A 17,072-nucleotide genomic window follows, 5' to 3' on the forward strand; every position below is an offset into this window, starting at 1 on the left:
CTTGTGAACGAAATGGGCTGATTGCAGACAACTCCGGACGCTGGGAAGAGGATGGATTGCCTGGGCAACGTATGCGTCTTAGGCAACTGCTAATGTCTTGAAGAATAGTCTCACGTAGGTTTGGCTGTCCTCCGGCTTCATTTTTTTCAACTACCTTGTTAATTATGTGGATAAGGATGGAGGAAGCGTGCTCATCATGTTTACTTTTAAAAGACTGAGAGAAATATGAAAATAGCATCCATAATGATGTTTGGATAGACTCTGGATGAAAGAGGTGAGGCCAGGAATGCCTGCATGGCTCAGTTGGTTAAGCATCTGCCTTTAGCTCTGGTCATGATCTCAGGGTTCTGGGATCGAGTCCCGCATCGGGGTCTCTGCCTCTGCCTGCTCCTCCCTCTGCTTGTTCCCCCCCTCTCTCCCTTCCTCTGACAGATAAATAAATAAAATCTTTTTAACAATTAAATAAATAAAAGAGGTGAGCTCAGATAAAATTTAATAAAGCGAATATCAACTCGTATTTGGGGGTAAACACGCTTATAGAAGCAGAGGAGTGGACTAATGAGACAGTCAAGAAGCTGATCTTCAGTTTATTAGTAGAAATGTAGCCCATGAAGGAAAAATGCTGAAAACACCAATGTGTTCCTGTTGGAAGAGGCCTCGGAGAGGACGGGGCCGCCAGTAGACCCATGAGCTGGCTACGGCAATCAGAGACTTGTCACCCCCTTTCCTGTCCTTGGAATGTAAGTTCTGTCCACTGTTCCCACAGTGGAAATCATTTTTGAGGACAGAGCCTTGAGAGAGCCACATGTTGTTGAGACCATCTGGATGGTGTACGTGACTGACCACAGTTGAGGGCTCTATATCAACACTTAAGATTCTAGCCAATGGGTAGGAAGATCTGTGTCTTGAGGCTGCCCGAGACAAGCCTTAAAAGTAAGCTCTTTTACTTACCACACCTGCTGCCTACCAACCTGAAGTGGCCTGCCTCTTTCTCGGTCTCCCCTTGCCCTCTGTGTTTGGGCGCCATTTTATGAAACAAAAGTTCCACGCGCATCAGACCACACCTTCTTTATAGTCTCACATGTGCGTCTCACACTTGACAAAAGCATCTGTACCAGATACAGCAAAAGCACTACAGTGTCAAAGTCTTGAAGTTACACACGTGAGGAAGAGATGATGGAAATGAGTGTATTTATCTTGAGAAGTGTAGAATTATCTGGGGTGTGTGTGTAGACAGGTGGTGGGACAGGGAAACACACACTTTATATCCTGAAATAGTTTAAGCAAGGATCATGCCCGGGATATTATTTTTACATGACCTCCAGGAGCCGATTTGAAGCCAAGGGCTGAGAACATCAGAGCCACTCTCAGAGACAAATGTGTTCCCCTTAATTTTTGTTTTCTTCTGGGTTTCCCAAATCATCATATGTGTTGTACATCATCAAAAAAATTAATCTTGGACCATACACTTTAAAAAAAAAATCCCTTGAACCCTGAGATTCTGTGATTTTGTGATATGAGGACTCGAGGACTATGTTCAAAGACTAGAATGTTTTCAGTCCCTTTGAACTTGAGTTCAATTGCGGGAAGAGCTCCCACCCAGCGTCCAGCTCAGACTCCCTCCACTGCCATCCAAACCACTGCCTTTTCTCCAGTGCTGCCCCAAGGTCTGAAAGGTCAATGAGAAACTCAGGAACTTCCAGGCAGAAATTGGGCTCTGTGTGTGCCCTCACTAGGATGCACGTTCTTGAGGTTTCCGCACTCCAGGAGAGAGGAAAAGTAGGCCCAGCCAAGGCATTTAGTACTTCGGCAGAAAAAGGAAAACAAAAGTTTGCTAAAAGGGGGAAATTTTTTTAAGCTATTCTTTTTATTTTGACAGTTTCTGTGGGTCCAAGACTTTCTACTGAGTCACCAAGCCAGCCACGATAGAACTGGTTCAGCTTACTGGGAGTATTATTTCTGAGTCACAGTAAGTAACATAACAACAGTGCTTTCTGTCACCTAGTACATCCGATCTCTACTCCATAGCTGCACTCTCGGTAACGATGGTCGTCCTTGTGGTACACCACACTGTATGAAAATACCACAGGGTCAAAGAAGTGTTCTAATTCACGGAAGAAAGGTTCAAACATCACGTGCCTATTTCACAATGATTCTTTTCTTCCCCCTCAGAAAATACACAAAAAGTAAGTAAGACATGACTCATTTGTTACAAGTCCCATGTTTTCTCTGCAAATTCCTAGTCCGGCTTTGGACTTGATGCTTCCCTTCCACTATTCCCATAGTCTCTGAGTCACCAAGGTTTTTAGATGTTGGCAGGAGAGCCTGTTCCTATGTCCTCACAGGGTTCCACGTGGCTGGGAAGGAATATCGCGCTGGAAGTTGAACCAGGAATGAATATAAAACCCTTAGATCTAGGTCTCCATGACCCCAGCCCCGGGCCCTGCGCTTTACAAGGCTTCTCAAATTAGGAGGTGCAAATGGATTTCTTAGGATATTGTTAAAGGCACCCTGTAAATTCAGTAGGTCTGGGGTTGGGTCTGAGAACTTGCATTTTTCTAAAAGCTTCTGCTTCTCCTCCAGACCACGCCTCCTCCCCACAGGAGAGTCGACTAGTTCACGTGACCCAGGCAACTTGCCAACCCAGAGCCCACATCACTCACTCCTAACTGTACTTGGAGTATCTGGGACCCCCGAATTCCCTGTCTGGACCACTTTCTGGCCAGTGCACACCCTTTCCTGGTCAGTCCTCCCAATGGCAGATCTCCTCAACAGCACGTGCACACCTGGCTTTATGGGTTGGCAAAGAGTCAGACATTTGGAGGAGGCTTAGCTATGTGGGCTAGCATGTGGCCCAGGCCCCCCTTGGTACAGAAGAAGATTGGGGAAGCAGGAGGAACAGGGTGGGCTCTGTACAGAGGAATTTCTTTGTCTCCTTGCCTCAGAAGGCAAATGCTGGGGGTAGTCTTTTGTCTGTGTACGTAGCAGGAAGAAATCCCATTCTGTTACAGCTTATCTGGATGTTAAAACCACAGACCTGCAGCTTGGATGGCTCTAGTTGGTGAGGAGCTATTGCATGTAAAGTGCTTAGACGAAAGAAAGAACATTTTCTACCCTTTCGTGCAACCCTCCACAGCCCTCCCTGGGGGGACCACACAGTGTAGGAGACAGTGTATGGGGGCTTTGAGGGTCCCACAGCCTTCAGCTGAACCCCCACTGTAACTTCCTGCATGAATCTGAGCAAAGCGGTCACTTTTGAGCAAAAGGTCATTCTTTGTCCTTGGTTTCTTGATCTTTGTTATGGGAATAAGAAGGTTTTCCTACTCTCTTCCACGTCTTCCCCATATCCAGTCGAATTACTCCTCTTTGTTCCTCCTCCTTTAGCTCAGACGCTGCCATCTCGAGTAGATCAGGCATCTCCAGCTAATCTGAAAGTAAACGCCTTCCTCTTTCTTTGTACTTTGTCCTTCTGTATTTGTGTTTTTGATGAATGTCCACTGCCCCCTGGCTCCCACGAGCAGGGATCATGTCTCTTGAATTCTCCAGTTGTGTCCTCTCTATCTGGCACACAGCCTGGCCCCTGATGGATGCTAAACTTGGGTTTGCCAAATGAGCCAATGACTGTGTGGTTATTGTTAAAATCAGAGAAAAAATATACGAAGTGCCTGGCACAGAGTGGGTTCTTAATCAGTGACACTGATGTTTTTTCAATGCAGTTGACACCATGATCAGACATTTTTTTATTTTGTTTCTTCATATTCTGTTCGTGGGGGAGAATGGGGTGAATCTGGGACATTACAATTTGAACCATCCAAGACAAGAAGAAAAAAAATCTGGTGTGATAAACTCCCGGCCCGAACAGCCAGGAGCATGACATACTTTTTAAAGGCTTAAGAAGTGAAAAATCCATCATTTAAAACAGAGAATAAAAAGTACGAGGAAAAAGTTGCATTTGTTCATTGTGCTTCCCCTGCCACAACTCATACCCCAAGTAGTACACCTTCTTAAAAAGCCTCTGGGGGCGGGGACGTCTGGAGAGGTGGCTGGGTTATGGACACTGGGGAGGGTATGTGCTATGGTGAGTGCTAGGAAGTGTGTAAGCCTGACGATTCACAGACCTGTAGCCCTGGGGCGAATAATACATTATATGTTAATAGAAATAATTAATAAAATAAGCCTCTGAGGAAAGTAATTCCCCCACCGGAGCGCTCATGCTGATTTTGTCACCAGCGGCTCCCTTCCCCGTGATATCTAGTGGACGACTTCATCTGTCTCTTTAATATCAATCAGCCCAAATAGTCCCTTGTCAAATATTTTTCTGGGGCCTGCACTTGAAGAAAGACGATTTTCCCAAATCCGTGAACAGGACATTTTTTTTTTTTTAATGTCAAAATAAACCATCTGCTTGTACAACTGTTTCTAATTACTTCCCTGCCTAGACTCGGCACTTGAGGGTTTGGTACCAGCACCCCGCCCAGAGCGGTGCCGCTGCCCAAATCCTCGCCAGCAGCTCATCAAGGCGCTCCCGGCTCCCTGGAGAGGCCCGACCTGCACGCGGTGGTGTCTGTGTGTCCGTCTGCAGGCGGCCTGCGGGGGGCACCTCTCCCTGCCGCGCCCTCCCCCCTCCCCACCCGGAGTCCCACCCAGCAGGAGCCCAGCTCGCCCGCGCGGCCCGGGAGCTCAGCATGTGTCCCGCAGCCTTCCGCAACTTCTTGCTGCTCGCGTCCTCCCTTCTCTTCGCGGGGCTGTCAGCAGTGCCCCAGAGCTTCTCGCCATCTCTGAGGTAAGTTTGGTTTGTTATTCTTTGGGAGGAACCTGCCCTGCTTTGCGTGGCGGGGCTCAAGTTTGCAGGATGGCTGCCCCGAGCCAAGAGCAGTTCGAAAGTTGGACCCGGGATAAACTGTTTCCAACCTGTTCCTGTTCCTTTCCGTGGGTGTTATTCGGTGTCTGTCCTTTTATTTATTTATTTTTTGTCCTTTTCCTTTGGAAAAATACCGCGAATAAACATAAAAATATATGTATACGTATAAGATATATAAATATATTTCCTCCTATTTTACTACCTACCAGGAGAAACTACTGCTCCCAGACTAAGGCAATCCCCTGTGTACCCGGGTGTGCTCATACCTTATAAAGCAGAATTGTTTCACAGGGTCTGTATTAAATTACTGTGTTGCATTTTGAAAGAGACTTTGAGACGCATAATGATAGCCAAACTTTTTTAAAGTATAGTTTAAAACACTGCTTAATGCAACTTAAAAAAAAATATGCCCTAGACTAGCATAACCTGTATAGATCTTCCTACACATTCACCTCTTCTTGTCAGAAAACGGCTGCCCTCGGCCAGCTGCTGGCAACGGGACTTTTTTAGAGTACTGAAAAGTCAGCCAAATGTCATCCTTTGCATTCATTTGCATCTAATCTAAATATGCATATAAGATTTAGTAGTAAGACACCAAGAGGCAGGGGCGGATCTCCTCTGTCCACCTGGAAGGCGGCCCTATTCCTAGGGGTGCATTTTGGGTGCTGGTCATTTCTCTTGCGGTGACCCATGGGTGGCCCCCAGAGAAAGGTGGGACCTCAAACTTCCTTCCTTTGAAGTTGAGCGTCGCCCTGCGAGTGGGCACTGCGGGGGAAACAGGCGCTCAGAGTCGGGGGGGGGGGGGCCGTGTCTGCTCCTGACCTTGGCCCCGCTGTGGTTTGCCGCCCTTGCAGGAGCGGGACGGGGGCCGCGTGCAGGCTGACCCGGGCGGAGTCGGAGCGCCGCTGCCGGGCGTCCGGGCAGCCCCCAGGGGGCGCTCTGTGCCACGGCCGCGGCCGGTGCGACTGCGGGGTCTGCATTTGCCACGTGACGGAGCCCGGCGTGTACTTCGGGCCCCTGTGCGAGTGCCACGACTGGGTGTGCGAGACCTACGACGGGAGCACCTGCGCAGGTAAGGGGCAGCCGGTGCACCGCGGGCGCGGGGGGCGCACTCTCCGCGGGGGCTTCTGCCCCTTCCCGGGGAGAGCCCCCGAGGGTCTTTGGAAAGTGACTTCGGGAAGTGACGACCCTCCCCCAGATCTTCCTAGTGCTCCTCCACTCTGGAATCACGTGTTGCAATACTCGTCTCGGGCCTGGCGTCCAAACTTCGGTGGAAATAATATTGTTAATATTTACTCACTTAATTACAACTCTCCTTATGACAGATTAAACCTCCCACCTTCCTCACAAGGGGAGCCGGTCTGGGGGGCTCCTCTAGCGGGATCACGAATGTGAACCATATTCGCAGAACATAAGCTTGTATTTTCTTTTGACCAAGGAAAATCCGGAGAATATTGTTTCCCCAAATTCCGGGGGGTGGGGTCAGGTTGTGTCTTTGAACTCTGATTTGCCTTCTTAGGGTTAGGATTCGGTTCACAGATAGAAGTGCATGTCAGAAAACGGTAACAGGGGAAAAAAACAAAAAACAAACAATTCAGACTTAGAAGTGATTGCTTTTGTATTGTTTTAGCGGCTTGAATTTTTCAGCTGTCGTGAAACTTGGTATTTTGGAAGGTTGGAGTAAACATAAATTCATTTCTCTGGTACATTTTAAAGGATTGATTCAGGTTGTGATACTGGAATGGGTCAAGATATTTCTTGGTAGAAACACCCCTCGCCGGTACCAGTTTCACAGGAACGTGCTGCTTACCTGAGTCCGGAGCCTCGGTTGGGTCACTGGCAATGATCCAGGCGCTCCTTTGGTTAAAGGAGGAACGATGCATTCCGACCAGGGTTTGGCAAATTCGAAGGGGGAAAAAATCACAACTTATTTTACCCACAATGTCTGTAAGCTTGAGAGTCCAACACTAACAGGGGAAGGAGTTTGTAGCAAAATGGGTTTTTCTTGGCCCCTGGGCCCAGAGATGTCTAGTGAGAATCTTTAATATGCACACTGCTTGGCAGTGCAAAGTGGTCATGTCAGTAATTTGGAAGGGCACCGGTGCTTCTCTGTGGTTTGTTTACCCTGTACAGGCCGGGGCTCAACCCTTCAAAAATACTGAAAATCCACAGCTCCTGATTTTAATGTTGTCTGTACCCCAGGCTGCAGTGTTATGAAGGGCAGCCCTTTGGAATGAAAGCTAAGTATTGTCTAATATTTCATTCCAAATTTGACTGTTACCCAGCTTCTCTGGCTTGTACTGCCTCTGGCAAGGTCTCTTCAATATCATGAGTTCTGAATGCATTTTTTCAAGGCATTTTTTGAATTGTTCTTTCATTGGAAAGGTAAGAGGTAAGATGCAGTGTTCGGGTGGTGAAACTAGTTACAGGTGCCATCAGGTAAAATGTCCCTATTGAAGAAGTGTCTCCGGTTCCTTTCTGGAAAGTTCTGCAGAGAGAATGCTATGGCCTCTGGTGCCCATGGAAAGTGATTTATTGTTTACCCCTAACATCTGAGTCACTGCATTCTTTCCTCCTAGATACAAATGCAGCCCTGAGTCATGCATGGTTTTGTTTGCATATGTACACATTCCCACGGAAGGCAAAATGCTTCTCTTTATTGCAAGGCTGAATGAAATAACTTTGTGCCTTTCCCATTCTCCGATTTGTGACTGATGCCCATGGAGGGCTGCTCCCCCGGGCCTCGTGCAGGACCTGCCCCTGCAAAAGCTCTGAGGACATTTGCCAGGCGGGTGAGATCTTTGCACACAGCATGCCATCGGGCTGCCTTGCCAACGTGCCAGCTTGTACCGTGCTTCCAATGTGGCTTCTCCATTCCGTCTTCAGGAACAAGTTCCTCTGTTGCCGCTAGGAAGAGAGAAACATAGCAAGTTGTCTTTCATGTTTTTATGTGCACCTGTGCCTTTACCTCCATGGGGTTTTCTAGAAATAGAGTAGCTTTCGTAGACCTCCCCACCCCTTTGAGGAAAATAAAATCTTGTTCTGATAGGGTGGCCTAGAGTGGCTCATACCCTGGGGTCTGGGAGAGAATTTCCAGGAGTCACATACCAGCCCCACCAAGTAACAGCTGTGTGAGCTTGGGCAATGACTTCAACTTTCTGAGCCTTGATGCCTTCATCTGTAAAATGGGAATAACAACAATACCTCCCTTACAGGATGGTTGTGAGCTCTGACACAAGTAAAACTCTTAGAATGGTGTTTTGCACAGAGTGCTCACTATGTATAAATATGTGTCTAAGCATATAACGATATTATATATAACATATATAACAATGTTATATGTATTATATATGTATGTGTAATATATTATATTATCTTATCCAAAAGGTGAGCAGGGATGGATGGACAGATAGATGGGGAGACAGGTAGATAGAAAGCCTAGTTTTGTATTTATTGGACATTGGATGCCATGAGAGCAATTTAGTTTTCTTAATGTAGCCTGGGCCTGTTACTGATCCAAAGCTCAAAAGGTCAAGCAAGGATAGTCATTTTGGCCCAGCCTCAGAGCAGCTGTATTAGATACACTTTGAAAGTCATGTCCGCTGGGATTCTTACACTGTCAATCATAAGAAAGATGCTTTCGTTTAAGCCTAGTTGAAAGTGATTACATTTATATTAATGTATAACTAATGTATAATCTGGTGTCCACTTGTAAATGGCACATGAATCTTCCCTGGACTGCTAAACGTCCAGCCCAGAGATTATTCCTGTGCGGGGGGAGGTCAGAGGAGAAGTAAACTAATTTGGGTGGACTATTTCTTCAAGAAGAGTAAAAGGTTTGGTTATATAAGAAGACTCTCAGCTAATATTTCAAGGCATCCCTGAATAACCCTTTGAACAGGTCTTATTAAACTTAAATGAAACATAGCGGTTTTTAAAAATCTTTTCTAATCTCTTTTGAAATATGTCACTTAAGAGTTTCAGTTTTAGAGACCAGGAAGAGCTAATTGAATCGAACTTAGCCAATACTTACGAGGTGCTGTCCATTTTACTAGACCCTCTCCTATTGACAGGGATAGAAAGATGAGGACATTATGACAACTTCCCATTGAATAGGGAGACGGAATACCAAATACCTGTAATGCAATGCAGATTATAATTTCTACAAACGTCTATGAGAGTTTCATTGAGCAGGAATAAAATACTGTGGCTAAAGTCCTTGAGAAAGTCCTTGAGTCCGAACCTTTGACATCAATCTTTGTGCTCATGCATCTCTGGGGGCCCTGAGTCTTCCTACCATATCCATCTTTCTGTGCAGCGCAGGGATGTTCCAGTGTATGAATGGCAAGAGAGAGCCGTGCCAGCCCCTGTTAGTACCTGTCTCTTCTTACACCTCATCCAGGATGCAAGTACGGAGTCTTTTCCTTCCTTCCAGAGCTCATCTTCGTGGTCTAATTTTCCCGCCCCCAGTCTTTGCCACACCATTGTCGATAAAGAACTCCAGGCTTCTGGGCCGCTTCATAAAGAGTGACTGATTGCCCAGCAGTGCCTACTTTCAATGCTTGACATGATCACTTGCCAGCTTGGGCAAGGTACTCAAAGTTTGCCACTCCTGTTGCTTATTTATGAAATGGGGGTTATAGTATTATCAATAGGATCAATAATTATGATAAAACACATGAGTGATTAGTGAGTCATTGAAGTTACATGCTTACTTATGTCAAAGCCTCTCTTCTACCCTAGCTTGATACTGGGTCCTAAAATATTAACTCCCAGAGAAATGGTTTTCTTTCCACATTATATCTTCCTCTGGGTTTAAGCCTATGTTCACCTTTCCTCCTTTGATTATCAGTGAGTTTTTGGTACTATCTCCCTGCAGACATCATGCCTCCTCCATAGTGTCGAGGCTGGAGAGCTTTTGGCTCTGGCTATCTCAAGCCTGAGACTCACTGGGTCATGTTCCAGCTTGCGGGATGTCTAAGATCCTGACCCTGTTTCTGTCTTCATCTCAGGAACTTGACTTTTGTGTTCTTGTCCCTGAAATCTTCACTCTGATTTAGGGTTCTAGAGTCATGCCCTAAATATTGTGTGAATGGTGTTTGAATCTGGTGTTTGAATCTGGCATTTTAGTTATTTTCTTTGCCGAAAACCCTAAGATTTCTGCACATTTGCAGAGGTTCCACTCAGTGCCTAGCTCCTGCTGATTCTTGCCTCCCCCTCTCGATGTCTGTATTTCCTGGCTGTGCATCTCCTCCAGAGCTTTGTTCTCACATGATTTGATCCCAGGACCCACTTCTTCAACTTATAAAAATATGAAAAGCAGCTCAGTACAAAACAAAATCAAAACAGCTTACCTTCATAGAGTTTTTGAGTTCCGTAAGCATTACTGAATGTCCTGGAGACACCAGAGATGGGGTGGTTTAATCACAGATGTGTAAACAACATCATATTGAATAGTAATCATTCTGGTTCTTAAATCTCCCAGTTTTTTCAACCATGCCTCCTTCTTAGAGCTAAGGGTGGACATGTGATGGAATTCTGGCTTGAAGAGTTATAAGTGGAGGTGTTGTAGGGGAACGCAAAGGGAGCTGATTTTGCCCATCCACCCTCCTTCCTGCCTAGAATGGACCTCATGCCAATAGCCCATTTGGATCCAGAGATGAGCATGGTGGCCATCTATGGGGATGGCGGGAACCCTGGCTTTCGGGGAGGCCATGGAGCTGACACATCAGTCCTGGATTGCCTGTCTCTGGACAGTTTTTACACATAACAATAATAAACTTTTGTTGAAGTCCCTGTCACCTGCTGTACTCGCTGTGGGTACTCCAGCAGTTTTGGTAAATTCTGTAAGACTTGGTTTGTTCATCTCTGTAATGGGATACAATGAACACTCTGGGGAGAGGTATTGCAGACTTTAAGTGAGAAAATACATAAGAAGCATCTAATAAAATGGCCAGTCTGTCACTCCCAATGGGAGTTGTTAGTACCATTATTAACCTCGAGTCTCTAAGGGGATTATGCTAAGGCCAAAGGGAATACATCTTTGCTTTAAGTGTATTTACTAGTAATTGACTGACATGTATTCCCTGTACCTGTTTCTATATGCAGCATATACTGCTTTTTTGCCTAGCTCTTTTTATGGGGGTATTATTTCTATGAGAAGATGTAATTTTTTAAAAATCTGGTGACCTGAAATGAAATTACCAGAGAACATACTGTTTATGTATTAAAATATTTTTAAACTATCCATTTTTTAAATCAGTATTAAAAATTTATTAAAACATCACACATGTCCACTACAGAATCTCAAGCAACACATAAATGCATCGATAAAAGCCAGTACAGTGAGGTTGGATTTTATCCAGAAAAGAGATTCTACATCTGCACAAAGTCCGACATTAGGATGTGACCCTGACAAATCTGCAGATCCCAAGTTCATTACACCTCCTCTCAGTCTAGTACGGTAAATACTAGCCAATGAGTGTTTATTCCATGGCTGTTTCTGTGTTTCCTCCATTTTTGGCTTTTGGCTGAATCTGAGAGGAGTCGTAGCCGGAGTATTCTTTTGGGGCCCCTCAGCTCACTGGGGGACGCCCAGCAGAAGCATCCGCCCATGGAAGTGCAGTCTCTTTCACATTCCCTCTTCACCCCCACTTGGGACTCCCGCTCATTGAATGGAATGACAGAATCTCTACACTATTTAAATGATTATTCTATCTTCCTTTATTGCCAAGTATTTTACCTTCAATGCCTAAGCACATGCAATTGTGCTTCATGCAATTGAGTTCAGGTAAGTTAGATTTGTGTGTGCATGAGTCCTCTTTCATCTGATCTTTAGCATAACCCCTGGAGTTAATCAATATTTAATGTGGGGCATGTACTTGGTTTTCCTGTGGTTCTGTACATGCGTGTGTTGTAAACATGTGAACACACACCCTTCCTGGTCTGTTCTGTTTTTCTCTCTCTCTTGCCCCCCACCCCCTTAAGAATATATTGCAGCTCTCATTCTAGCTTAATAATATATAAAATTAAGAATTTTTATGGGTGTATGATGTCCTGTAGTAGGGATATATTGCTTTATTAAATGATTTGCCTATTAGTAGATGTTCCAGTGGCTTCCATGTTTTGGTATTATTATTATTATTATTTAGATAGGAGGACTTTAAGCAGTATTTGCAGAATCCAATTTAAAATTGTGTACACGGATGTGCACACAGCTCTGTCTCTCCCTTGTTCTTGCATGGACATGTAGACATTTCCAGGAAGAGTGAGTTGGGTCCCCAGGCATGTGAGAGGGAGTCGTAGGCCAACAGAACTGTTAATAAAAGTGTCTTCATACGTTGCTGATCTTGGCGAAGGGAAACTTCAAATCAAGTGGAACTGGGAGATCTGAAGCCTTTGTCCTTAGGGAAATTTAGATTCCAAACCCGGTGAGGGATTCAAGGTCAAGAGACACATCTGAGCAGGAGGAGAAACAGGGCACGGCAGAGACTGAGAATACCAAGGGGATTTACCGGGGCCTTTTTAGGCCTCCGCATGGGTAAATGCTCAGGCTATTTTCCATTAGTTCTTAAATTGGTAAAGATAGAGAGCTGCAAGGAGGTTGCAAATCTCATTTTCTTTGGAAAAGAGTGCTTTGTCTTTTCAACGATCACATTTCCTGGCAAATAAGAAACTATATTTTGTAATAGAACTCGTCCTTCTGTCTACTCTAAATCATCTTACTTAAGGCTGGGTAGAAGAATGATGGCTTCATAAAGGGAAAAGAAAAATAAGACCTTTAAAAGGATGCTCACTGGCTTGACCTCGCGTCCCTTCAGTCCCAACTTAGGCCATAAGACAGGTTTCTCTGCCAAGAGCCCTATCATCCTAATTGTATATAGTCACTAGTTCAAGCATCAAATTATTCCAAGTGAATAGCTACCCACTCTAGTTTTCTGTTTTACTGTTTAATCTGGATACTTCCTGGGGAAAGGCAGACCAAAACACATTTTTTTTTTTTTAAGAGGTTAGTGAGTTTTGATACTGCTTAGAAACTTCTCTTATGGCAAGGCCTTAACTGTAAATCATGATTTAGTCAATGGGAGAGAGTAAGGAGCCAAAATCAGAAAATCAAAACATGGCAAATGTATTTCCTTATTGGCCATTACTGCTTTGTCAAAGCTATCATTTTCTGCTGTGCAAAATAGTTAGACAAAACCAGTTATTTTTCTAAACAAAATGACTTGGCCACTTAAGCCTTTTCTCTCCAAAATATAAAAGGCAAGTTACAGATTTTTTCTTCTCTCTCATTCTCTCTCTCTTTTTTTTTTTTCGCTTTCTTGGTCAACATCATTGGTTGTATAAACTCCAAGAGTCATCTTGACATGAAATAATTCATTAGTTTTAAGAAGGAAAATACTTGATTCTAGCTGTGTCCTGGATAGACTTCAATTGCCTGCTTGGAGGAATCTGAGTTTTAAAAATTAAAGCTGTGTTAGTAATACACAAGAATAATGGGAAAATATCTATGTCTGTTTGAGTATGCTTTGCTGGAAAATATTTTTGTACAGATGAATTCGTTCAATTCCCATACAGCTTTTAAGAGGTAGTCAAAATTGTTATTCTCCGGCTATCATATTAAGGAACCCTGAGAGAAAATTACTCCCCCCCTCAAATCAGGAGGAGGCTTCTCCTCAAACATATTAAAGTTGTCCTGAAGCCACATATTTAGGGAAAATACTTGCATGAACTTGGAGTCCTGAGATAACATAATTTTGAAGGACCTCATTTTTATATTTAAAAATATATCTTCTGTTGGTTTTTTTCTTGGAAGAGTAGATTTTCATTCTCATTTCTACCTTATGCCTGGGATAATGCACCTAAAAGCTCCAATGCTGGGCAGAAGAACACTTTATTCATTTAATATCAAAAGAAGTCCATGTAGCAGAAAGCATTGGGACTAACTCTCATACCAACAAAGAATATTTCTCTTAGCTGTAACTGATATTCTTAGAGGGATCACACTTACCATTAACTCTTATCAAAATAAGGGTTCTCCAGATTCAGCAAGGGGAGAAACTTTTCTGTAACCTTTGATTTTCCTGGTTTGTAAGAGTCTAAGAAAATGTAGATAGGAGAGTTGAATATATATGTTACTTTCATGGACATTGACTAGTGTTATTTTGGCTACCAAGAGTAAATCACATTTCGGGGCACTGAGGTGGCAAAATTCGTTGAGTGTCCTACTCTTGATTTAGGCTCGAGTCATGAACTTAGGGTCATGGGATGGAGCCCGGTGTGGGGCTCTGCACTTGGTTGGGAGTCTGCTTGAGATTCTCTCTCTCCCTCTCCTCCTGCCCCTCCTTCACTGTCCTGTGCCTGCTCTCTCTCAAATAAATCAATCTTAAAAAAAAAAAAGAATAAATCACGCTTGAGATGATCTTTTGCTCTTATAAAATTATTCATAATATGAAATCCAGACTTTCAAATAACATGCAATTTTTAGTATCTACATCTATCTATCTATCTATCTATCTATAACCTTTTTCAGAACAAACTAATGGCAATTAGCAGAAATGCACAGTGAGGGAAGACAGTGTCCATAGAAAAGTGAACTTTTTTTTAAAAAGATTTTACCCATTTATTTGACAAAGAGAGACACAGTGAGAAAGGGGACGCAAGCAGGGGGAGCAGTGGAGGGAGAAGCAGACTCCCCATTGAACAGGAACTCCGGTGCGGGGCTCGATCCCAGGACCCTGGAATCTTGTCCTGAGCCTAAGACAGTTCCTTAAGGACTGAGCCACCCAAGCGCCCCAACAAGTGAACAGTTTTGACTGGATCACCACGAGGGTGCCCTTTACTCTTCAGAGGTGCATAAGTCACTCATCAATCTGCCTAGGAGTCTTGAAATTCTACTTTTGTATTTCATCCCTGCCAATGTGCTTCCTGTGGAATTTTAAGACTTAAGAGTGACAATGCACTGATCTGTTAATAAATAATGTAGTCTTGGGGCACATGGGTGGCTCAGTGGGTTAAAGCCTCTGCCTTCCGCTCATGTCGTGATTCCAGGGTCCTGGGATCGAGCCCCCCATTGGGCTCTCTGCTCAGCAGGAAGCCTGCTTTCTCCTCTCTCTCTCTCTGTTTGCTTCTCTGCCTACTTGTGATCTGTCTGTCAAATAAATAAATAAAAATCTTTAAAAAATAAAATAAATAATGTAGTCTCTGGTGAAGTTAGTAATCTTTCCTTTGGGAAAGCTAAGTGAGCAGGTTTGGATAGGATGGAAACACAGAGGCACACTGCTCTGGAAAGTGGCTGAAAATGGGAATTAGAAAGCAAAACAAATTGTTCTTTCTCCACCGTTGTTACTTACTGTGTGACCTTGCGTAAGTCACTTGGCTTCTCTGAGCTTCAGTTAAGTTAAATTCAATGAGCATTTATTAAACGTCTCCAGAAAGATGACTAGCAGAGGACAGGGCAGTGGTAGCTGGGAGAGCGGAGCCATCAGAGAACAGTGGGTGCTGCATCCAGGGCCCTGAGTTTCAGGAAAGAGGTGGGAAGATTTTAATTTCAGACAGTTGACCGCTACAGAGAGATGTTCTATGACCTTCAGCTTGCCTTGGAAGCTTTACTATAATGAGAATTTTTACAACTCTCACTCTCATAAATTATTATTTACTGAGTGTCCAATGCCTATGATACCTGCCTATACTGTAATATAGCCATTAACGTTCTGAAACGTAGACTTGGCGTTTGTTAAATTCCCCACTATCAGTACATAGCCTATTAAAATACAATAAGAGAATATTTGTGCATATCTTGAAATATACCCCCAAAGTAAATACCAAAAACCATATCAAAGCTATAATCGTCGAATCATAAACTACAGCAGTCTGTGCTTCCCTCTGTGTGGGACAGAACGAGTCAAACTAGAGAGAGAACCGAGTGTGAGTTACAAGAACCACATGAATCATGTGTATGGGGTTATATGGAGGAAATAATGATGGTTTGGAAAACAATTCCTTTCTAAAAGGTCAGCATTATATGGGATGCACTTTAAAAAATGTCTGTTTTAGGGGCACCTGGTTGCTCAGTGGGTTTAGCCTCTGCCTTCAGCTCAGGTCATGATCCCAGGGTCCTGGGATCGAGCCCTGCATTGGGCTCTCTGCTCAGCAGGGAGCCTGCTTCCCCTGCTCTCTCTGCCTGCCTCTCTGCCTACTTGTGATCTCTCTGTTAAATAAATAAATAAGATCCTTTAAAAAAAAGTCTGTTTAGTTGTAATGATGGATCTCATAGTTGTATTGTGGCATCGAGATAAGGTAATGATAACACAGCTACTATTTATTTAGGATTTGCTATATGCCCCTTGTGCTCAGTTCTCACAGTAAGCCTACTGGGTGGGTCGTCTTGCCATTCTAAAGACAAAAAGCTGAGGCTGAGAAAGATTAAATGGAAAGTTTAAGATCATATTGTCTGACACCATAAGGTGTGCCATCAGTCACTGTCATATTGACTTACAGCATTTAGCACAGTGCCACCAGGTAACAGATGCCCAAGCATATTTAAATTTCTTTCCTGCAATTTCTGATGAGTGTATGCGGTACTAATCCATAATAACCAGGTGCTTTTTCCCCATGTGAAACTGTGAGAAGCAGAACAGCGAGAGGATTGAAGGAGAAGGACCCTTCAGGTTCAAAAATTGGCTCTGCCCCTTATGAACTACCTAATCTTGGAGAGTTAATAAACTTCCCCTTGCCTCTGTTTCTTCCTCTCCTAGTGTGACTTTGAGAGTAACGACTCAGGAAAATCCTGGTTTATTGAAATTGCTCATCAGCAGTACTCTTACTGTAATTGATCTTATTATCAGGCCGTTCCCATATCACTGTAATTACATGACACACTCCTCAAGGGCGGCAGCAGATTTTCTCTAATATTGTCTCTTAAGACTTTGTTGTTACTGCTGCAAGAATGCTGCATTACAAACTACCCTGATATTCAGTGGCTTACCAAAAAACACCAAAACCCACCTTTTTTTCTCCATTTCTGGTGTATGGTTCACAACTCAGCCAGGCAAGGCTTTATCCCAGGGTGTGGGCTGAGCTCCATGTTACTCTTCTGCTCTTGGGGTATGCTTTTGTCGTGGTGGGTCTAGAGCACTAGAGGATAAGAGGAAATACTCGGTGATCTTGAGTCGCCTGCACATTGGGCCCACAAACTACTGGGCAGAGGAAG

General features: G+C 44.0%; 1 protein-coding gene across 1 annotated transcript in view; it reads left to right on the forward strand.

Moving 5' to 3' along the window:
* Positions 1-4,446: 4,446 nt before the first annotated feature.
* ITGBL1 (integrin subunit beta like 1) overlaps positions 4,447-17,072 on the forward strand; it is a 213,766-nt gene continuing 201,140 nt past the window's right edge. Inside the window, exons 1-2 of the mRNA XM_082701490.1 lie at positions 4,447-4,783; positions 5,716-5,933. Coding sequence (XP_082557616.1) covers positions 4,686-4,783; positions 5,716-5,933 — 316 coding nt within the window. The 5' untranslated portion in view covers positions 4,447-4,685. The remainder of the gene's footprint in view (positions 4,784-5,715; positions 5,934-17,072) is intronic.

Source organism: Mustela nivalis, assembly GCF_964662115.1.
Source record: "Mustela nivalis genome assembly, chromosome: 15".
In the NCBI taxonomy this organism is placed as follows: domain Eukaryota; kingdom Metazoa; phylum Chordata; class Mammalia; order Carnivora; family Mustelidae; genus Mustela; species Mustela nivalis.